This window comes from Mchenga conophoros, linkage group LG9, assembly GCF_057382185.1.
Source record: "Mchenga conophoros isolate Kocher_MC1m ecotype Shallow Benthic linkage group LG9, M_conophoros_male_GT1.1, whole genome shotgun sequence".
Taxonomy (NCBI): Eukaryota; Metazoa; Chordata; class Actinopteri; order Cichliformes; family Cichlidae; genus Mchenga; species Mchenga conophoros.
This window is the reverse complement of record NC_140534.1, coordinates 18,654,813-18,679,382: the sequence shown is the minus strand read 5'-3', so window position 1 is coordinate 18,679,382 and position 24,570 is coordinate 18,654,813. Positions and strand designations below refer to the sequence as shown.

Below are 24,570 nucleotides of genomic sequence, written 5' to 3'. Positions count from 1 at the left end.
GTTGCATTCAGCTCGAGTCAGGTCTGCGAGGTTCACTGCGGCCTCCCCATCGCGCTGCACTGGAGTTTATTTGCTTGATTCCGGGCCAGGGCGTGTGATGAGTCTATTGGTGTTTAGTGGAGGAGGGAGGGGGGGAGCTGACCGCATGTCGACTAGCTGGGTGTTGCCGCTGGAAACACTTCAAACTTCTAGAAAGCAGAAACATACGCTGATGTAGATTTAGAGATACGTAAACCCTGACGTACAGAGACATAAAAACAACATGGATATTCCTTACTGTGCCTGTCTCAAATGTGGATGTGTTTATTTCCCTTCACAGCGGTTGTGTACATACCAAGCGGCTGTTATCCCAAATCGTCCTCTCTATCTCACTTCCTCTCTTCTTCCCTCCCTCTTCTGCCTGTCTCTCCCTTTCCTGTATGTCTTTTCTCTTCAGTTGTGTGTTTTAGCGAGCTGTTGAAGGGTGAAATCTGAATGAGGCGTAGTGTGCAATGCTTATGAAACTACACAGCGAGAGAAGCAACACAAAAATTTCTCCATCTGTTCAAATATTTGTTTTTCATTCAATGTGAAACTCTTTTCTCTGCAGCTTTATTTTCTCTGCAGCTTTATTTTAAAAGTCAAATTTCAGATTGTTCCCATAAATTCTGCAGAGGGAATGTAATGCAGCACAAGCAAACAGAATTCCCCTGTATTCTCCAGTGGGCTTTTTGATGCCCCACCTTTTTTAACAAAGCTACATCCAAAGTTTAATCTTTTCTCCCCCTTTTTGCTTCTCATACTGCCTTTCTTTTGATTGCTCTTTCCCTTTCTTTCTCTGTTTTCTCAATTCCCATAGTGACTTCTTTCCTCTGCAACTCTAGTTTCTTACAAATAGTTTTCCTGTCATGTCCTTCTTTCACCCCATTGAGCTCTCAATCAGTGTTTTTCTGCACCGACTCCACAGGCATGTATGAGTAATGGTAAATCTAACATATTATCGGTATTATTTAGCTCATACACCCACTCAAACTGAAAATGTGACATTAATTATCAGGATGATTCTTAATTGTCGAACATGAATGGTTGCCTGTCTGTGTGTGTTAGCCCTGTGACAGGCTGGTGAGCTGTCCAGGGTGTACCTCACCTCTTGCACCGGGGTAGGGCTCCAGCCCCTCACAACCCTGAACTGGATAACCAGAAGAGATTGGATCGATGGTTGAACATATTAGATATTTTGAGTATAAAAGCTGGGAAATCTAATAGGAAAAAAGGTTCTAAAAACAAGATTTTCTTGTAATTTGCCTTTTTGTCTCAAGAATTTGTTTTTACCTTTCAGAAATGTTTCTATTTTTTTAATACAAATTTAAATGTAAGTCTTTATTCTTAAAAATGTTGTTTGTTGGCCAGCCACAAATTTATTTTTTATCCATCATAATATGTTATTGAAGACTCCCATGGAGAGCCTCTGTAAACTGAAATGCAAAGCTTTGTAATTGTATCTAGCTAGTTCACAGTGCTAATGCAATAACCATTAGTCTGCCTGTGTGGACTTATGCTGTTTGGTTGTTTTCTTAGCTGTGAAAATACATGTACTGAAGTATCACCCCACCCCCAACGCCAACTCCCCCAACTGATTTATCAGGTCCAGGTCCAATATAAACAGCCTGGTTTCACTTGTGATGATAGAGCAATACAGACCCACCAGTGCTCAATTATAAATGCAAACAACGAACATCACTTACTGCATTATGTCAGCTCTGCAACGATTCAACATACTACTGTAAATAGATCTTTGCTGTGACTGTCTAGCTTTCTGTTGCAACAGAGAACACACAGAGCAATTGGTCTACAGGCTAATCACTTCTACCTGGCAAACATCACTTTTCCTGAAACAACAATTGTCGGTTGCAGATATAGTGAGTGAGGGAAGTTATAAATGTTCTTGTTTGACTGGTTCTAAAGTCAGTATTTTGTAAAAACAACTCTTAAATATGCACTTGATGGCTGCTTAAGCCTATTTAGGACTTCTGGGTGAAGCTATGTAAAGCCTGCTACATTGTGTACGCACGTGGCTAAGGTCCTTGCTTGTGGGAGACCCTTAGCTTTGCGCGCGGTATGTCGAGCATTCCTCTGCAACTTTGCCATTGCAACTTAAGTTGCCAATGAGGTTTGGCTCATCAGGTTGATCTTCTCTCTTTCAGTCAGCTTGAAAAGTGGCAGCAGAAGGAGAGCTAGCCGGAAATGCACCAGTGCAACTAGACTGGCCAATCACAGTTGTTGTAGGCTGAAGTGACATGAGATTATGCTACATTCACAATAGGTTATGGCATAAGTTGTGATGTAGGAAAGATTAGATTTAATGCAAAAATATAAATCCCCCCATTACTTACATCGTTGTGCGTAAAAAGTGATGCAAACATTAAACAACCCAGGCAAAATCATCTGACCAGATGGCTCTGAGTCAAATGAAAAAAAAATCCACAGAAAAGGGAAATACAAAAACAAAACAAACCCCCTTAAAAACATCAGTACATTGGTTGCCTCACAAACAGAATTAAATAAGATACTTTAAAAGCTGAATTTTACAAACTACTAACTATTTCACACTGGTAACTACAGCCAAACTCACCTCAAGAGGTAATAAAGTATATGAAAATGTCACATTTCAACCCACATGACAAGTAAATCAGTAGTTTTGATGTCACGGTGCTCCATGAGTAACACCTGCCCTTTGTACAAAATGTGCACGGTGTGATCAGTTTGCTTGGCATGTGTTTGAAAGGAGCACGACACTGAGCAGGAATTTCAAAGCTGAAGCTGTTTTGAAATTCATTCTAAGTGGATGAATTTCAAAACAGCTTCAGTTATTATAAAGCTGTGATGGTAAGATAAAATTAACTACACCTAAATGGACAAAAAGTATTATTAAACTGAATGACTCAAGCATAGATTACACCGTAATCCACCTACAAAATTGCACGTTCATGTGAAAAGAACAATTAACAGCCAACGCGAATAGCACATTTCTTGGGCTTTGCCACTCCTTCGATATTTGATTTGGTATTTTGGTTACGAAAAGGCAACGAAAGCAATAATTCACAGTACAGACCCATGAATGCAGCTTCAACATGTGTGAAGTAATTAGAAGCTCGACAGGCCTGGTTACTGTTGTTGAGTTGCAAGTGGAAAATTAGTGTTAAGGGGACAGGTTTAGCTCATTTTCCAAGAGACCCGAGACAACATTTTAGACTAAAATTACCCCATGTGCCTCCAGATGTTTGTCACTTGTTCCCTCACTTGAACTTGAACTCCCCTGGTGGATAGTTTGGCTTGTTTCACAGAAAGAAAACAAAATACTGATTTTTTTTCTTTTTGCTGTGCATGTCAGTGTAATGTCAATACATATCCGCTTTCCCCTCAGTGGATTGTGGTATGTGTGATTCTTAGAAAAAAAGTGATGGAAAGTACTCCACCACCTTCCTGCCCTGGTGAGAAAAAACACCAGACATGTTTGTGTGTAAATCTGATGTGATGAGTGGACATATGCACACAGTACTGTTAGGCATGTGTTTCTACCTCGGCGTGTGTCCCAGGTTAGGAATGCTGGAGTCCTGGAAGTAACTTATATTCTAATGATCCCGGAACTGCAGGAATCCAGCCCTGCTGGGTGTTACACATACATATTAGGTTACATTTCTTACTACATATTGTGTTGATGATATCATTACTTGGATTGTGAATAATAGTAGCATTGTATGTGGTGGCCAAATTTACCAGGAATTTGTATTTGAGGTATTTTAGAATCTGTTTGATGAAAACATGGTACTTCAGGGCGCATAAATGCTGTTTTTCTTGCTCAACCAATAGCATGTGGTCAGTCTTCATTATTCATATGTTGAAGAGGTGCAGTTTCTTTATTACAAATTAGATTTCCAGTGAAATGAACAGAAGAGAATGTTATTACTTTTATATAGTAAATACAGTAGGTCCCTTTTGAGATGTCTACATTTTAGGTTTTGATTAATATTTATGTGAAAACTTTCCGTTTTAGATTTACAGAGAGAAACTCCCTTCGCCAACTAGTGTCTTGGCAAAATTGCATAAAAGTTCAGGCGTATGGATACAAGTATAAATACTTGCAACAGCGTCAGACACTTGCATTTACATGGATTAAAGGCAGAAGTAGAAATTGATCTTGAGACATCATCATTGATGACAACAACTCTAACTCTGTGTAACTGGAATTAGAAGCTGACCAATCACAGCTTGTTTGCTCCTGACAAGCCACAACTTCAGTCAACATTCGAAACCTTAACAGTTTTCACCACTGGCCTCAAAAATACAGCAACACTCTGGCCTGTGTAGAGGTGCCACAAACACAGCTGACTCACTCCTGAGTTAACTCGAATGGTGATGACAGGGGTTTCAAGATGTATTGACATGCCCTGCTCCAGCGTGTGTTTATGTTACTGTCAGAAAGCTGTGTGGCTGTTAACAAAAACCAGTGTTTAGTGAAATAAGACTGGCCCGTCTGATGTCGGCAGCTACAAGTCGCCGCATCATTGTTGATGCAGTTTGTAAGGATGTGGGTTTGTTCAGTGTTTCAGAGAGGTCGGGGCTCGGGTACACAGGTGTTTCAGCAGAGTTTAGGCTTTCACAGTAGAGTTGTCTTTGGACTGGCTTGTGTGAACTGTGTACGTTGTTTCTTTATGGAAACTGAAGAAGGAAGGGCAGAATTACAGTATTTATTTTCATGATCTTCTGCCTTGAAGCAATTCAGTTTCTTTGAGCGCATGTTTGGCCTTAAAACAAGCTCTGCTTTTCGAGGAAGTTAGAGTTTATGGATTTATGTGCAGTGTACTTGTGCTTTGACCTTCCTGCACTATGGGGGGACTGCCTTGTGTCAGGGTCAGGCACCTCCCATTTTGATATTTCCCCAATGGAGCGGACCTGTCATAGATAACCATCTAAACTCCAGCACAGACCTTCTTATTAGTATTTGAAATGCTTACAAATGCACGAGTGACACAAGTGGTAGAGAACAGCGAGATGGACAGAGAGGCATTACGCCAGGGTTAATCCAGGGAGTGGGCAGCGGGCCCAGCCCTCTGTAGAATAACATTATCTAACCCAAAACAACGGGGGGGCGGGGAGCTGGCCCACGCAACCAGGCCCAGCTGTGCAGCCAGGGACCTGAGCCAGACACAAGCTTGTTGAAGTCAGGAAGTAGTGCTGAAGCCTTTGACTGTAAAATTCTAGATTGGAACATAAATACAAAGGAAGAAATACAGATAAATACTGCTGCATATGTGCAAGCCGTAATACAGACGTAATGAATACAAAGCATCTAGCTGGAGCTAATTTGCAGCATCCATTAAGCATTTAAATCTAGGTTCAAAAAGTCAAGTGAATTACCTGATAAAACTGATTCAAACTGAAAACAACAGAAAAAACAGACTGAACGCATGTCTATGCACGTATGTCTGCTTTCCTCTTCTCTCTGACTTTGTTTCAGTTATGGAGGAAATGAACAAAAATGCATGGTATTTGGTATTTGGAGACTATTTGAACAGTGCCAAAAGGCCTTGATAAGAAGCTGTCTCGGGTTTGAATGGATTAAGATGTGTCAACATTGCGTTTCAGTTTTACATTTGTGGAACCAAAAGTACATCTGAAAGAATTGCTTCTCTAAACAAGTCAAAATAATAATATGTTAGTAATGGATTAGTCATTTAAGGACCTTTTTTCAAGCAAATGAGCTCATCCCATTCGATGTTTTCCCTTGCCTTTACATGAATAAACAGAATACCTGAAGTCATTTTTAAAGGCATTTCGTCTAATGGCTGCTTGAGGCTGGCTCAACTGTAAAATTCTCATTTTTAAAGATAAAATAAACATGTTTATTGCCTGTTATAGATCTTTTGTCTATAAGTAGTATTTTTCTTTTTAGCAGGTCAACCATTTCAGTTATATAGTATCTTAAAGCGTGGCTGCTTTAGGATTCAGACTGATTTGATATCTCACTCAATTATAGTTTAATCCAACCACCTATGTAGGATTATATCTAGGATTATAGAAATTAATAGGTGATGATATGGCTTCTAATCCCATCTTTTATATACAGTCTGTGGTTTATATACTCTATATGTACTGGGCCACACATATTAAATGTTTTCAGTCCATTTGGTGCATAAAATGAAAGCAGTCTGCCTTTACAAACCTTTGTGAACCAGTGGGTAATGTTGCATCAAGTATGTTAGTGAGTGTTTTTCCCTCTTAGATATTTCACAATCAGCTGTTAGTGGTATTATTGCAATCTGGAAGTATTAAGAAACCACAGCAACTCAGCTATGAAGTGCCAGGCCAGGTAAAGTTAAAGAGCGAGGTCACCAAGTGCAAAGGCCTAGTGTGTAAAAACTGCCAATGCTCTGCTGACTCAGTAACTCCTCTGACATTACCGGCAGCACAAAACTGAACGCCAGGAGCTTCTTGGCATGGGTGTCCATAGTAGAACAGATCATGGGTAGGTGGTAGAGTGTAGGTGGCTCAGTACCTTTGACATTATAGTGTATATACCTTTGCTGGCACCTTACAGGTTGCACATGCTTTCTTTGCCACAGTTTGCTTTAGTCATATGCCTTTTTACTGTGACGTAAAAGGGTGACGCAAGCTGGTTCATAAGTGTTATTTGTGAAAGATTTTCCCGCCAAAAATCACTGCGGTTATTCAGCTGTCCATCTGTGTTTCAGATGAGCTGAAATCATTTTGAGGCGGACTGATGTATTTCATTAATCCACATAATAGTTTCTGCTTTAAGACAGTTGGGAGCATTAAATCTATCCAAAGCTTTCCATATTTAATCCCGTTCATCCAGCTGCAGCGCATGGAAACTTCCACAATCCAATTTCTGCTGCAGAGCTGGAGCCTGCTGAGGTTGGCTAATAGCAGAGGGGGAACCTGCTTAGTACACACACTGAGAGGGGGGAGGGAGGGGAGAGTATTTGTTGACATCTGTAGCTACGGCATGGGTCAGTCACGTCCTTAAATGTGCCTGTAACATCACGCCCTAATGCATCAGTGCAGCTTTCATCGCTTGTTTTGGAGTGCTGAAGAGCCACAATGTCAGCATGCAAAGGTTTTGGTAACTGTTTAGTCACCGGGTAATTCAATGACATCATATCAGCATGAAGAGTGAAAAGCTGCTCTTAACAGTTTTACGCTATACCTGGGTGATGAGTCATTTTACAGCCTCTGCTGCCTTCTGCTGGATCAGAAACAACCGTGCAGCTGCTCTCAGTCAAACTCTGAAGTGCATTTAATGTTGACATCAGAGTAATAAACTGACTTTTGTATACATAAAGCTTGCATATGAAATCTGTGACATTATAGCTTCCTGAACTAACATGGTTGAGATAATGGTATTGTCATTGTGAGGATTAAATAAACCAGAACATACAAGGGACAACATTTATCAGCAGATGCTGTTCCTTTTAGTAAATATTATAAACCTCCAGTATAATGGATGTTAATTTCCTGCAGTAACACATTCAGCCACAGGAGGGAGGCAGTGGTATAAACATTGAACATGCTGGCTTGCAGGGAAAGAGGACGACTAAGGTGACACACTTGCATTACAACGGGCTCTTCTGGAAACATTTCTGTGGTTCCTCCCAGCAGGAATTCGACATTAAATGCATGCAGTCTGGATGTAGTCATGATTTTAGGAAAAAAGGGACACAGTGTTACAAGTTGGATCCCAGACCCACATGTGTAAACTAAGTGAATGTTTCCTCATCTTTGAAGTTTTTCTTTAGCAACATCTGCTCCGGTCCAGCTGTTCAGAGCTCTAAAACACACCGACTGTCAGAGTAACCTCTGGCTAGTAAATGCATGTGTGAACTCAAAGCAGGGCACGGTCGTCAGCGTTCCCTGAGGGAAGAACAGTGGGGATGCTCTGATGTTGCACTTCCGCAAAGCCCGTGGGCTCTCAAAGGCAGCCGATGTTAACTGAGATTGTGGCTTAATGGGCTCAGTTAAAGACAGTTATTATCTTCATTACACACAAGGATAACTGCTGGCTATACCTTTAGATAGATGCTGTCTGAATATGTTTGAAATATGATAGTATTGATCCTTAATCAGCTACGTTTTCTCCACTAGCCTGCCTCACTGTACGTCACATGGCATGCTGTGGTAGCTTTCCCTCTGCCATATGAAAGTGACCTCCTTTGTGGCTTGTTCGCGTGCAGCCATGTCAGCATCCTGTGACCTCCCCTCGCTGTCCTTAGCCAGTGAAAGGATGTGAACTGATGCACAGTGTTTGGATGTTATGATGATGACATTTTGAGATGTGAAATAATATATTTTTCTGTGTAGCTCTGCTAAAGAAGTCGGTGTGTTAAGTTTGAAAATGCAACACTGATCAGAACTGAAAATAAGGCGTCATTCAGTGTTAGCTAATGTAATAAAATTAACCTGTTTGGCTATTTTCTGAGCAGATATCAAACATTTTAGCTATTTAATCCTAGCTTGTAATATGTTTTTCATTGTTTTAATTTAATTCAATGCATTTCCTTTTGTTTTTTGAATTACTGATAAGAAAAACAACAAAAGATCTGACCTTGGACTTTAAGGACAATTGAAACCCTCTGTGACAGTGCATATGACAATGAAAGGTTTTTCTCATTCACCAAACAGCTGACTAACTGTTAGCTGCAGCATGTTTAGTAAGATAGTGAAAAACACCCAAAATACAACATCTGGTGACAGCAGGCAACTTGATTATATATTAACAGCACTTATTTTGTTGCATTTCGACTTTTAAAGTAAAGAAAGAGCAAAATAAATCTCTGCTGCTTTAAACTGACTGAAAACCCAGGTGTTTCCTTTGGACAAGAGGAAAAATGAAAATGGCTGAAAATTTTTCCAAATATTTAGTTCTGATGGAAGTGATTTTTATCACTACTGAACCTTCCAACTTTATTCATTGGATTCTTTTTCTATTTTTGTAAGCTGTTTTTCCTGAGTAAAGTTATCTTTACTAAGTAGGTATTCTCACAAATAACAGGAGAATGCACAGACTATCCTTTGCCCTAACTATACTCAATATGAACATATTGGGGTATACATCTTAAACTTTTGAATTTTCAGTCCCATAGCAGCGAGCACCCAGTCATGTAGTCTGCCTTTACAAACATTCATGAAAGAATGGGTTTCTCCAAAGAGCTCATTGAATTTGAGCGTGGTGCTGTAACAGGATGCCACCATTGCAACAAGTCAGTTCTTGAAATGTATTCTGCGCTAGCTTTTCATTCATCAACTGTAAGTGGTATTATTGCAAAGGGGAAGTGTTTAGGAACCACAGCAACTCAGCCATGAAGTGGCAGACCGCATAAAGTTGCAGAGCGGGAATCGCAGAGTGTTAAAAGTGTGTAAAAGCTGCTAAATAAATTGAACTGTAGCGCTCCAAACCTCCTCTGGCATTGACATCAGCACAAAAACGGTTCGCCAGAACCTTTGTAGTATCAGTTTCCCAAGCTTAGCAGCTCCCAGTACAGGTGGCCCAGTATATTTATCCATAAAGTGTATGTGTAGCAGTCATACTCATGTACACAATCACCTTCAAAAAAGAACTCTTTGAGACAGGAAAAAAAACTCTGCAAGTCATCATCTATCAACAGTCTAAAATTTATGGACTCTCCTTTTTCTATACTTTCCTTGGACTTCGTGTTTTTGCTACAAACTGTGTGCATTTACATCATTTCAGGGCTTCAAAGGGGAAATATGCAATAATCAGCATCATCAGCAGAATATTGAAGCTGTTAAATTCTCCCAATGCAATTTGGCCTAGTTATGACTCCACTGCTGCTGCTTTTCCTAACTGTGTGACCAATCGCCATTCTGCATGTGTGCTCACTCTCTCTCTCACTCTCTGGTTGCCAGGGAGACAGAGGAATCGTCTGGAGCCAATGGACACGATTTTCGTCAAGCAAGTGAAGGAGGGAGGTCCCGCCCACGGAGCTGGACTCTGTACAGGTACACACAAAAACACACACACACAGTCACATTAACACACACACAGTGTAATAACCGGCAGATCTGATTAACTCTGCCTGTCTCATATCTGACCTCAAAGTGCTTTTCTATGCCAAGATTTCTTCACGTCTGTACTGTAGGTAACTCACTTCCTTGTAAACTGCCAGGCAAAACAGATATGAGGTTACAAAATAACAGATGGCTCCTTCGTGGGGGGTTGAGCAAAGTGTAATATGCACGCTGTTATTCTGACCTCTCCTTAAATTTGTCTTTGTACATCTCCCACTTTTTTTCTTGTCTTATCAAAACAGGAATCAGTTCTAATTTTAATCAGCGAACATAAAAATATCCCCTTTTTGGTGAAAGCATGGATCAGCTCCTGCTCTTTACAGTTTCCCTGGAATTTAGGTGATGGCTTACTGCTGCCAGAATTACTGCCAGGTTAGCACGTTGTTTTACAGGAAATGTAAAGCGGTCCAGACAAGCCGTCTAAAGCTGCCTGCCTTTATCTGTTCGCTCTCCTCCTGGGACAAGCAAGTGGTATTTTCCCACAATTATTTAGTTTCACTCCTAAACTCACCTCCCCTCTCTTCCTGTATGATGGCCATCTTCAGAAAACTTGGAGATAGGTCCTAACATGGGGTTTTTACATACATAAACATGCGCTGGTATTACGATTCTCCTTTGATCTGAACACAAATGTGTGTTTGTGCTGGAAGGAGTCACTCCATCGTGGTTTCTTCAGTCAATAATCACGTTGACTGTGATTTCAGATCATTTTTCAGAGCACAAACACGTGCTGCTCTTTCATCTATTCTTTTTCTTTTCTGCCCAGGGGATCGGATAGTGAAGGTGAATGGAGAGAGCATCATTGGGAAGACATACTCTCAAGTCATAGCCTTGATCCAGAACAGGTAAGATTGCACGTTTCAGTTAATGATTCATTTTGAGGGAAAACAAAAAGCCTGAATGACTCACAAGATCTAATCCTTTCATAAATGTTTGTGGCTTATTGATGGGAAAGGAGTTAGAGATGTTGGGAAACATGTTCCTTTTTAGCAGAGAGTTTCCTTCTCAGAGAAAGCCCACATGCTTTCACATCCACGTGTTACATTTAGCTGTGAAAAGATGCACAGAGACGTGACAAAAGAATACTAGCATAAATCAAAGTCTGACTCTTTTATCCTCTTTGGTGCACTTTGATTGGGGCACTGTGTTGTGGACCAAAAAAACAGTCTTTTTCATGATCTCCATTTATGATGAAAACGTGATCTTACCCCAGTCTGGCCCACCTAGTCTAAGTGAAATGTTTCCTGTCGTCATGCACCGAGGTGCGTGTGCACAAAAGGATCCAGAAGCAGACTCAAGTGTTAGCAGGAAAGGACACTTTACTGTAAATAACAAAAGGCGGCCCGGGAAAACCAGAGGAGCAAATAAGGAACTAAAAAACCCGGGGAAACAAATGAAACGGGGAAGCCGGAATCGGGACCGTGGGAGGCTGCAACAGAAAGGGGAGAAGATTACTAGTGAGCCGGGAAGCTGGGGAGCACAACAAGACAAGGTTAGAGTAGCGGGCTTACACTCGGAGTGGGACCGTGGGGCTCGGGAGGGAAGTGGGAAGGTCCGTGAAAAGGGAATTCGTGGAGTTAGTGACGAGGCCAGATGAAGCACCGGGTGATCCAATCGAGCAGGAGGACAGGCAGGTGGCAGACACTGGACGCCGGATCGAAATCTTAAACACAAGAAGGCAGGTTTAACGCAGTTCCAATAAAACATTAGCGCAACGCTTTCGCGGGAGTCTAGTTACCACAGAGAGGTGATTAAGGGACTGGCGTGGAGCATCCGTCAGCGCAGGGTTACGTAGTCCTCCAGGTAATCGCCCCGAGTATGCTGAGTATGATAACCTTGGCAACTGGCCATAAATTTAAAGAGCTCGCTTAGACAAGCAACAAGGTACGCTTCCATATTGATTGATTTTTGTTTCTCCCGTCTCCGACACATGTGGCCAATAAGCGGACTCAACATTCTCACGTAGTTTTTATTGTTAGTATTATTAAAAGAAACCAAAAAATGGGAAACATCTAGAGTTTTACAAATTTATCAGCTGATTCAGACCAAAGTAAACAAACTACAGTTGGGAAAATGCCAGTTTCTGTTACTCTGTGGCAACACCGTTATGATTTTGGAGAGTGCTGCCTCATGCAGAATATGAGGCCCTGCATTTGTGTTTGCTTGCATGACTTTTTGGTTGCACTTAGAGAGAGAAAGACTGTAATATGCAGATGCTTTGGAGAAACACTTGCATGCAGTCCTCCCAAGAATGGTGAATGTTTGAAATGGAACAGGAAAGAGAATGATAGCAGGCTTCACCAGGGAGAGGAAGAAATGTGGAAAAAACAATCTAAATAGCAGCACATGTTGTTTTTAACATTCGGTTTCACGTCATTCTTAATAGACCAATCCCAGTGCCCAGCTTAACAGCCTCACACACTTTGAGACACTTTCCAGCTAAGCCCATGAGTGCTTCCCGGCAGATGCTTTGACGTTTACGCACACTTTCTGTTAGTCAAAGGGACTTTCAGTGTGGTGCTTTGAAAAAACAAAAAAGGACAATGTTGTACAAACAAGCTCGGGAGGTGAACCAGAAAAAAGAAGAACGGGAATGTGAAACATAAGGCCCGTGGCCCAGAAAAGACTCCAATCCAGACATTTTATTTGAATTAACATAAACTTAAGATCAAAGTGGGGTGTATTTGGCTCATAAAGTGAAATGAGTTTAACATCCCTGCTTCAGAAATAACAACACAAATAAGAGTAGCCCTCATATTTTTGACTCTTCCTTCTGGTGACAGTGCACAGCTACAGCAGACCTGAGTCATCCACGCATCAGCACATGCAGACTAGAGATGGCACGATACCACTTTTTTATGTCCGATACCGATATCATAAATTTGGATATCTGCCGATACCGATATGAATCCGATATAATGTTTTTTAATCAACAAAACTGTTTTTTTTAAATATCTTGCTGCATTTTGTATAAGTTCATACTCAAGTTTAAAACAACAACTACACTAAAGCTATTCTGTTATACCTATATGCAAAAAAAAAATATTTCATAGTTCAGCAATACTGATCAATCTAATAAACTTAAACCTACACCATCCTCCCTATTCTGGTATTTTAAAGAGTACTTAGCGTAAATATTAAGCAACCTAACTAATAGGGTTCCAATTCCCAGCAACAACAAAAATAAATAAATAAAAAATAGGGAACCACCCCTCACGCTCCACCTCATGATGCTTAATCAACGTAATCAACCTTAATTTGATGCAGTGTGAAAAAAAATGCACAGAAATCAATTATTTTTCAAGAAATATTAAATGGATTCAACATCTTTCTTCAACAAAATTGCAGACTGCACAGATGGTACCTTCCCAAAGGAAAAAGTACTATAGCTTACTAGGGTATATATATTAGACTTAATAGTTACTATATACAGTAATGGACTTCTATTCATTTTACATCAAATTAAAACTTTGGGTGTAAGATTCGGATAATTATTTATTAAAAGCTAGACATTTTAAATGAGAATAAGAAAGAAAAGTATGTCTTTGTGCCCCCTTTTCCCTGTTCATGCCCTATTGGCCCCCCTGGCTAAACTTTGCTAGATCCGCCCCTGCACAGTTACAGCCGTAAGCTACGTAGAAAAAGATCCTCGAGTAGAAAGTAATAATAAATAAATTCTAACAACAGCTTATCAAGCTTAAACGTGCTGCTGTTGTTCAGCCGATGGTTTCCTCTTTCTGGTGCAAAGTGGGCCAAAAACAAACCAGAGAGATGGACTCCCGACAGAAAAGCCGATCAGCTGATCGTTAAGCAGTTTCATGATTGAAGTAGCAGCCAGAAGAAGCAGTCGCTCCATATATCGTTTGGTAAGCTTAACGCAGGAATGCTTTACAAACATTCAGAGATGGACTTACACACTTGCTTTACTTCTCTCGGGGATAACTTTGTCGGAGATGAAATGCCGGGTTGCTAGCGAAGCTCCACATGCTATCCAGACCACAGACAGGTCCCGCATGCCACAGCCGCTCTATCACCTGATGCATACTGCTCCGACATGCTAACGTTCTGAGGTGAGTTACGGCGTGTTGCAAGTTTTGTGAGGTGCTTTCGTGATATTTAATGGATCGGATTAAATTTTTTATTTTTCTCCGATATCCGATCCAGTAATTTAGGTCAGTATCGGACCGATACCGATACGTAATATCGGATCGGTCCATCTCTAATGCAGACATGGCGAGACCTTAATCTGATGAGTCCAACATCTCCCAGAGATGTTCAGTTGGGTTGAGATCTCATTTAACATTTGCTTTGAAACTTTAGTCATTCAGCCCTTTAATGTATGTCCTGCTGGTGTGGCCTGGCCCAGGTTCTCATTCTAGAAGATACCAATCACATTACAATCCAAAGTTTGCCATTGAAATGCCCCCAATGGCATAACAAAGACACCCAACCCTGTCACTGCAGTGGTTAAGAGTCAAGTTTTTTTTTCCTTTAATATGTCACCTGGCCATTTCTTACGAGAAATGTTCACACGTCCTTGAGGTCTATGTTATAACTGTTTCTCTCTCTGTCTTTCTCTCTCTCTTATGTTTATCATCCATCAGTGATGCCTTGCTGGAACTCTGTGTGATGCCAAAGGATGAGGACATTTTGCAGCTGGTAAGCATTTGTTTATCTGTAAATACCACAAGTGCACAAACATCTAAAGAGATAATCCCCAGTTGTAAAACTGGAGAGCAGCTTTTAAGACTCTAGGATTAGGTTATGAATGGCTATAATTAATTTTCACTTATGTTGACATTAAAATGTCTGTCTCTTCATTCCATCCATCGTGCAGTATGTGTGCAGGCATACTAAAACTTAACCTGTTAATCTTTTGAAATTACATTAAATAATCACCTTTGTTCTGCTGAAGAAAAATGCTCTGGATGTGTCAAACAAACCAGACTCAATGAGATACTTTACAGTATTTTACTTTGTTCGCTGTCACTGTTTTGCTTGTGATTGTGTCAAACAGTCGGGTATATACAGTAACGTATAGTCAGCTAACCTGTGTAGCAATATACAAAAGCATTACCTTGGTTGCACCTGGTTTCCCGGCTCAATGAACAAATATGACTCAGTAAGGAATTTTTTTATCCAACAATAGTCACATTCATCATCCCTTTCAAAATGCTGGCTACAGACAAGATCATTCTTGAAGTTTGCTTTTAGATTCATTTTCTGTGGCTCTCCACTGTGCAGCTGGAGCCAGAGAAAACTTTACTTGTCAGATTTTTCTTGCAGCAGCTCCACAGATGCTTGCCATGTAGCCAAACAGTTGCTTTAAATTGTCAGTTTGGTGTCCAGACTCCAAAGCAGACAACGGGCGATCGTGGCTCAAGAGTTGGGAGTTCGCCTTGTAATCGGAAGGTTGCCGGTTCGAGCCCCGGCTTGGACAGTCTCGGTTGTTGTGTCCTTGGGCAAGACACTTCACCCATTGCCTACTGGTGGTGGTCAGAGGGCCCGGTGGCGCCAGTGTCCGGCAGCCTCGCCTCTGTCAGTGCGCCCCAGGGTGGCTGTGGCTACAATGTAGCTTGCCATCACCAGTGTGTGAATGTGTGCGTGAATGGGTGGATGACTGGATATGTAAAGCGCTTTGGGGTCCTTAGGGACTAGTAAAGCGCTATATAAATACAGGCCATTTACCATTTACCATTTGTGTTACTGGCTGCAAATTATGCTGTTTTGCCTAACCCTCTGAGGTCTGTGACTCTAAAGTGGGATCTAAGCTTCTGAGTTAAATCTATGCCGGAGGTACGCTGTGACCACAAACCCTTCTGAAACCCGACGCCGTGACTCTTAGAAACTAACTGCGCTGCATCAGTGCAGCCTGTAAAGACTGTGATTGGCCTGTTCAGTACCATCATCGGTTTATCTTCATTTTTCACCTTGACTGGAATACAATGGATCCATTCAAATAGAGAAACTCCAGAACCAACTAGTGTGTTGGTGGCACAATGCTGGCAACAGCACTGGCCACTTGCATAGGTTACTTGGTGGCCTCTACATGGATTCAGCATAGATGCAAATCATGCATAACCCAGGCAAACAGAATACACAAGTTTTGTTTTCATTAAAATATTCTGCTAGTCTTTGCAATCAATAAACAACTAAAATAATCATTCTGACTGGCACACGTCAAAAACTATTCACATTTTTATCTAAAAGAGTCTGTTTTACCTTTCTCCAAATGAAAGGGTTAGGGTTGTGTTAGGGTTTACCAAGTATGATGACCTCAGATGTCATATGGCGCCACAGTACAGTATTAATGACAATTACACCATAATTTATTATTTTATTTACGTTTTTAAATAAAACAAATATTTACATCAATTTGAGCATCAGGAGAAAACATCTTATAATGAGAAAAATGTGTCGTTAACGTCTGATTATGGCTAGCTAGTCAAGACTAGCAGGGATTTACAGGCTGCAGTTTGTAGTCACATGATTAATCCACTGTGGAGGAACTCTAGTAATCATTCCAGTGTTGAGTCAATGTTTAACCACCCACTCTATGCAGTGTTTCTTAAGGGTTGTTCTTATACTTAAAGCTTGTATTGATTGTCCCATGTGGGTGGGCTAGTTTTCAAAAAGCCAGGAGTAAAACCAGCAAATAGGAACGCCGCCTAGCCGGGTTTCGTGCCGCAGCTCCGCGAGTTTATACCGATCAGCCTGAGGAGCTCAGTGACGCAAACAACCAGCATACGGCATCAGTCAGGGTCCAGAGCACCCCAGACGATAACATTGCAAAGCCGTGTCAAACCAGTCGCCACACGTTTCTCACCTCTGCTTGGGAAAATCACCGTTGAAGCAGAGAGCTGAGTCAGATCCCACCGTGTTGCTAAATTCCTCACATAGCTTGTTAGTTTGGCCTCAGCTCACCAAAAAGCCACAGAAAGTTGCTTTTGGCCTTTTGGAATGAATCAGAGCTCACAAGGGATTCAAAGGAAGCAATTAGCTGTTTCTCCTCATGGAGGAAAACAACAATCAGAGTTAATTTCACCATTTTAATGTACAGTTCACAACAATCTGACCTATTTAAAATCTAGAATGAGCCCCCACATAAAAGTGAAATGTGAATAAACAAGCTCATAGTTCTCATTCCATATTTAATATTTGATCTTGTGCATTAGATTCTATCCCATAAAACGGAAATATATGAAATTTCTGGTATTCATGTGGAGCTCATATTGACAAGATTGAGAAGACTCGATCTAATATTGTTTCCATAAGATAAAAGGAGCTTGAAGCGGCAACACAAGTACCAGTAAATATGTTTTGGGAGATACTGAGTCCTAACCGGAGGGAGTGCAGCTGCAGTCAGCTGACTCCCCTCAGTGCTCTGTTTACAAGGCGGAAGCTGGTGCAGATCAGGCAAGTAAGGGTGCTCACCCAAAAGAGCAAAAAAAAAAAAAAAAAAAAAAATCTGACAGTGCAGCATCTGACAGATCAGAGGGAAGACGAGGAAAGAGGCAAGTGTGGAGAGAGTGTAACACACAAGGGCGACGAAATGCTCCAGGAGCCGGCGAGGAAGGGCAAGGGAGGGGCGTTACCACAGTGAGCAGGTGAGAGTGACAGAGCAAAGGGAAGAAATGCAGAGTATGTAGAAGGAGAAAAAGCCAGCAGAATATATTTGCCAGTGTGTTCTGACAGCGACTGTGCTGTGTGGTGGAGGCGGAGGAAGGTGAGGGGACGAAATAATGGGGACAAACAACGAGGCTCAGGAAGGTATTCAGGTCTAAGACGAACACCAAATGGGCAGCTGCGCTCTTTTCAATTCTTATTTTTCCACTTTGACTGACCGTGATGCCTCTGTTCAGCCTTCCTACAGCGAGATGTATTTTTAGCTTTTGCCGAAGTCTATCGTTGGTACCTCTTTATCTCTTTATTCTTACCTGTTTACTCTCTTTATTTCCTTTTTTCTCTCTCTGCTTCCATTTATCTAACCTGTGGACTGCAGTTTTCCAGGGATATCACTGCTCTGGTAAGAAGGGAAATCATACTAATCTTCTCATCTTCCACTTTCCTTCACCTCTTATGAAAGATCTCCCCTTGTCTTGAGATTGTGTTTGCAGTGGTAGGACAGGTAGAGCAGGGTGTTTTTCTCTTACCCTGATAAGTAGGTTAAGGGTAGGACGGGAAAGATGTGTTTAAAGGATAAACAAATGCCCTGAAATCGTCTGTCAACAGACCTTCTAAATTTCCCTCTGTGCTTTCCACGGTGAGGAAATTGACTTCTCTTGGATTGAACGTAGTTTCAGAGGGAGGCACCCGGCAGCTGAGGTAGTGCTGTTACTGTTAATGCAGCTGTAATCTGACACCTCAGGTAGAGTGCAATCGATTAAAGTCCAACGCCACAACTCTCTCCCTTTCATTTTCTCAAGAACGTCTGTGCTGAAAGGATGTGGAAATACAGTCTGTTCAGTATGCAGCCGGGAGTTTTTTCCTGACGCCATCTGTGGCAAAACAAAGTGTTTTTCTTTAACTTTTTATCACGGAAAGTACCTCGGTGGCTTCAGTGACTGTAGAATTGTGAAGCCATGCTGACAGAAGTAACGTTAGCTGCCAACGGCAGACAGAGGAGACCCCCGTTCACCCTCTCCTCATGCCTCAGGGCACACTCTTCGGTACCAAAGGTGGGTAAGCCCCTGCCAGATTAATCCTCACTCAGACTCTGAGGGTTTATTCTGGATTTTCCAGCTTTCTTTCTCTACTTATTGCCCTCTCTGGCAGCCTCCTTTTCCCACTTGTTTCTTTTTTTACAGAGGAGTTTAGGCTGCAACATTTGTTTGCCGTCTCCTAGAAAAAGAATTGAGAAACTTTGAGCAGAGCTGTGTTTGATTTGAAGAAATGGCGTGCTATTCATTTAGTGGTATAGACGGGATCAATCCAGTTGTCCCATCTGTCACGTCCAGTTTGCTGTGGGTATGCAGCAGTGTTTGACTTTCTGATAATCTTGTCAGCTCATACAAAGACTCCTGTCAATAAATGACACTTGTGGATTACGAGCTCTTCTCCAGTTTTGTAACTTGAGCTACAATGTTTTTGTACTGCAGATGTAGTATTTCTATAGGAACATGCTATTGTGGCTGAAATGGCAGTGGAGGTGTAATATGAGATGTGGTTGTAAATGCATCTTTAGCAATACTGCTTGAGAAATGAGATGACAGGGCAAAAATGGATATCCCACTCTTTGTATTCTTGGATATTTTTGGAAATGCGTCTGCACCAGTTATATTTGTGTCAAGTGTTGTTGTGTCAACTCTACAGCACTTCCCACTCCATGCTTGTCCTTTAAGAGAGTTTAAAATATCTGTTCTCTGGTTAGGTTGATCTCTGTGGATGTGATGGGATTGGTTTAGCTCTTAAACCTCTCTGCAACCAAAGTGATATAATTTCTTATAATCTCTTGCAGGCGTATTCCCAGGATGCATACCTCAAAGGAAATGAGGCATACAGCGGAAATGCCCAGAATATCCCTGAGCCCCCTCCCATATGTTACCCACGGATAGAAGTCAAGGCTGCAGGCATGGCTCAGTCATCAGAGCCTGTCACTGTCACTGAGACTCCCAGAGGGCCAGTTCAAGGACCAGGGAGGCGAGGGGGCGCCACAGAGAAGAGCTATCGGGTGGAAATTCCTGTTCCTCCTTCTCCTCCCCAGCAGACGTCAAAGTCTCAGACAGTGGTGTGTGTCTGTAATGACAATGTGAGGACAGTGCCCCCTGATCAGATCGAGAGGGGGTCTCGGGTGGCCCGGGCTGGACCCAGCCACAGGACTGAGGAAAACCGGTATGGTCCTACAACAGATTCTGGCTCGGCCCGACCAAGACCCCTTATTCCCTCAGTCCCTGGGAGCGCTCAGTTACAGTACCCCTCCTCACGCACCACAGAAATGCCAGTCTACCCCCCTTCCTCAACTTCTAGACCTGGAATCTATCCTGACACCTTATCTCCACCTGGACGGGCCTCGCAGGACACGTTCTCCACTGCCATCTCACCCAGCGCCAACCACTACTCACCCTCTCCCACAGCTCCCTCCACCTCCCCTCACCAGAACATTGACTGGAAAAACTACACCACCTATAAGGACTATATTGATGCCAAAAGACTGCACAGTTATGGCTGCCGCACCATCCAGGAACGCTTGGACACCTTGCGTGCAGCTTCCAGTTCTAGTTCTGTCTACACCCAGCAACGAACAACATCTCCTCCCGTTGCCAGTCAGAGAGGGGCACTGGAATCCCAGGTTAGACGCAGGAGTGCATCCAGTGACCGTGGGGTGGATACAGGTAGTCAAGGTGCTGCAGTGACAGCTCCTTTACGCAGCGCCTCCCAGGAGAGGCTAGGAGGCGGGGCAGAGAGGACGATAACAACTAGGAACTGGCCTCGTAGCGCTTCACAGGATGCTCTGCCTTTCTCAACCCCAACAGGAGTCACCAAACCTCGTGCTCGGTCTTGTGATTACCTGGGTCAGCATCCCGGAGAGCTAGGTGGGCGTCTCTCTGGAGACAGGTTGGGAGTGGAGGACAGGCTTCAGCTGGGTCAGGGAGAGGAAGCCAGGGCTAGCAGGCAGGGATCTGAGTTGAGGGCTTTACCTCATCTAAACAGGAGTCTCACTGGACAAGAGGAAGAAGGACAGGGATTTTCCAACTCGCCTCTAGCAGCTCCTGTGTTTACTAAAGGTACAACAGATTCTGCACTACCATCGAGGACAGATGGCATCATAATGAGGCCGTCACGTCTGCCTGTCAAAAATGCCATTTCAGACGCCTCACCTGCTATACCTTCCACTAAACCCATGGACCCTCTAAAAGACCAAAGAGCTAACATCATGGGCAACCATATGGGCTACTCCTCCCCTCTGCACCTGCAGCTCAGGTCCAGGGCTGACAGTCTGAAAATAGAGAGCAGGTCAGAGGCGGGGCTAGCAGCCAGATCCTCCTCTTGCTCTGGTCCTTCGTCTAAACTGCCCACGCAGAGACAACTACAAAGTGCTGGCAGTGCTTCTACCAGTAATGGAGCTGTCACCCAAAAGCCAAAGGTCAAAGAAACCTCTAGTTCCGCTAATTCTCTTGTATGGACTAACGGCAGTCTTGCAGAAGGTGTTGAAGGACCTGATGCTACCGTTGTGGTCCTCAGAAGGGACAAAAACTCTGGAACTGCTCATGTTCGCCCTCCGTCCTATGTAATAGCTGTTAACGACAACCAGAGAGGAGTGACTCATAAGTCACCACACTTAGTGAAAGCAGGCTCTGCAGATGCAGCGATGTGCTGGACGTCTAGTGACAGCTACAGGGAGATGCATCTGAGAAGGCTGGGAGACACACGGCAAAAGTCCGGATCCAACAACTTGGATGACTCTCTGGATTCAATCCCCTTCATAGGTAAGACCTCCTTATCTTTATATGTTCTTTCTATAGCAACAAATTTGACACAAGAACAGTCTGTTTTGTTAAAGTACTGCTGGAATTCATTTTAAGCTTCAACTATCAGAAAGCTGCCATCAAATCATCAGGCACAATCTTGCTTTCATGTCTACTTATTAGGTAAAACTGTATTTCCCCATTCAGAACTTGGAAGCAGAAAATTCAGACTGCAGTTAATTTGAGGATGGTTGTTGGCACCTGTTGGCACTACGCATAGAGTTTAGCATAGTATTAGTATAGACAGATCAAATGATCTTAGTGTGAGTTCACATCAGCTAATGATTTGGCTGATTTTACATAGGGTGAGCTATATAAGCTATATAAGCTGCTTTACCGCTGCTGTTCATCTGCAAGCCGCTTTGCTGCCCACCTCTTCAATTTATGCTGTGTCTAACTTAAATAATGTCTGTGGTCATTGATGCCTGCTCCTTTTTATACGAGGACCTTGCTGCTACTCTCCCGTCTTAGGTTTTCAACATATGAATGCATCAAGGAAAGATGGAAAGGTGAAAGACTAGAGCCATGCCACCAAATATAAATAACTGGGGATGCGAAGAACTGTCTTCTTTTGACTTAAGTGACTAAAATTAATTGTCATAAATGATCAAGTTCATTTTTAAATAAAAAGAGGTTTTACATAAAATAAATACTGACATGCTTCAGTGTTGAAATAATATATGTGTAAATACTGAGTCTAGATAAAAGGCTTTGTATCGAAAAGTTGAATGCTACTGTTAGCCATGCATGACAATGGGCATTAATCTTGCAGGACAGGCAGAACTTCACAGTAAAAATACAATCAGTAGTTTAACACACTCTTATAGATCAATAGATGAAGACATATGACATATTTAATTCTCTGTAGGTGAAATGATCATGCAGTAATGGGCTGTTGAGTTCACACTCTGGTTTGCTCATAGCTATATTTCAGGGGTTCCTTGGGTTTTTATAAAATCTTTTTAAAAATCTATAATACCCAGTGATACCTTCTCATGCATGTTTTGGTTATGTTTGTAATTTATTAAATGTTAAAAAAAGAGTAATTAATTCATAATTAATTCACATGTAATTTCCATATTTAGCAGTTAGAAACCCAAGTTTAAAGTGATATCAAATGAAAAGTGAGAAACATATTTTCCTTCCACATGACACTCCCATCTCAAAATCCACAGTTTAAGGTGGTGAGAGTGATATTCTCCACTGTTGGTTGCCTGAGGACAAAAATGCAGACACGCCTTCAGTATCTTCCTGTTTAAAGGAAATAAAAATCACCATAACCAAAAACCATGGAAGCCAAATAATTATAATAAAAAATTTGTCTGAACTTCCTGTTTCTGTAGCATTTCATCAGAAAAATGCATTAAAAATCAACTTTAAGCTTGTCCGTTGTTGCCCCACTTTTGCTGCTACAATGAAATACATTGTGTCTAAATGTCATCATGGCTATACTATTGCATAATCAGGTGGGGGAATTCCCTGCAAGGTTTGCTCAGTGTGAATAAGAATGAATCCAGTTAACCTGTGTTTTGGTGGTAAACTGCCTTTTAAAGGACACTGTTCAGTGTAGAAATTTAAATTTTTAAAAAGTTTTGCTGCTGTTAAGCAATGTTTGTGTTCAGCATTTTGAACTTGGGACAACGTGACACGGTACTGCCAGTAAGCATGACATATTCAGACAATCCTTCGGCATCCGAAAGGGCAGCACAGAAAAAGTACACAGGGTGCACACTATGCACACGTACGCACTCACAGAGCTGCTTTCCAAGTCAATAAACGCACACACACTCCCTGAAACATCTCATATTTCCACCAGTGTTGCACAGAGAAAGAAACCTAAGCGTATCGTCCTAATGGACTATGACATAGCGGAGAAATGAGAGCATTCCTGCAGCAATCTGCTTCAATTACATTTCATTGTAAGCTTCCAAACAATAAGTGGAACAACTGCTGTACATTATCTGCCTGCCAAAAGTTTATTTTATTTCATGTATTTCTTTTGCAGGGAACAGAATGTAACATACACTACTAGAAAAACATGCGATATGTCACGTCTGCTCATGTTTCTGATGATTCTTTTTTTTCTGTGTTTTTCCTCATGAACTGAAGCTGAGAGCTGCATTTACACGTTGAGGTGTTTATAGAATGACATTATTGAGTAATGTTTGAAGCATCTTCTGTCTTTCCAAATCTCGTACAACTCTAGAGGCTGACAAGCTTGAACTCGACCTTGCATCCTCAGTTGTGTCTTCATTGATGACTCATTACCATCCAATGAGAGCAGCTCTTGTGTCTGTCTGGTGTCCTAGAACCTGCAGGGATTAATCACATCCTCTTCCAGCAGCACTTCACAGAGGCAGCCCTCACATCTCATGGTCTCGTTCACAGCATTTCGATCAAGATTAGATGGAGATCTTGGTGCTATAGCAGTAATGTGCCTTAAATCAGAACAATCTGGGGTTGTTTTTTTTATCATGTTATGAGACGGCAGTGTGATATTGCTTATACTCTCATGGCAGTCTGCTGTATATTAAGCAACAGCATGGAGTTAGTTTAGCTGAGAATAGAGGATGGAAAGAGGTTTAGCGTGGTTTTTACCCAAAGATAACAAAATCAACCAACAAGTAACTTTGAAGCTCATTAATTTACTATTTACGTGTTATTTACTTGATGTGAAGCATCTGGAGCCTGCATGCTGGAATCTTTCTTCTTGCATTGATTTTCCCAGAGTCCCTCATGGATGAGTGCCAAAACATAAAAAATCCACATGTAATAACTTTGGACAAGATCTAGGTTAGTTGGATCCCCTCTGTTTAAATCTACAGAAACTGATGGCAGTGTGTAAATTCATTCTATCTTGCTATGAAAGTTGGAGGGTAGTTTGTTTATTTATCCCATTTCCTCTCACTTTAAATTACTCCAAGCAACAGCAGACTTGTCCCAGACTCCAGTGTATTTACTTGTTAGATCCACTTTGTGTTTGTGAATTCTGTACTTTGAAGTCCAAGCATTTATTTTG

At 41.8% G+C, this 24,570-nt stretch overlaps 1 protein-coding gene across 6 annotated transcripts in view; it reads left to right on the top strand.

The window, feature by feature from the left end:
• arhgap21a (Rho GTPase activating protein 21a) overlaps window positions 1-24,570 on the top strand; it is a 101,459-nt gene that overhangs the window by 58,842 nt on the left and 18,047 nt on the right. For 4 of the 6 annotated variants that reach the window (XM_085286761.1, XM_085286760.1, XM_085286759.1 and 1 more), the window contains 5 exons: window positions 9,925-10,017; window positions 10,853-10,931; window positions 14,691-14,745; window positions 18,089-18,112; window positions 19,544-21,512. In XM_085286761.1, the coding sequence (XP_085142887.1) occupies window positions 9,925-10,017; window positions 10,853-10,931; window positions 14,691-14,745; window positions 18,089-18,112; window positions 19,544-21,512 (2,220 nt within the window). Of the gene's footprint in view, window positions 1-9,924; window positions 10,018-10,852; window positions 10,932-14,690; window positions 14,746-18,088; window positions 18,113-18,521; window positions 18,765-19,543; window positions 21,513-24,570 lie in introns of those variants that run through there. The other 2 variants (XM_085286758.1, XM_085286762.1) reach the window with 2 other exon arrangements.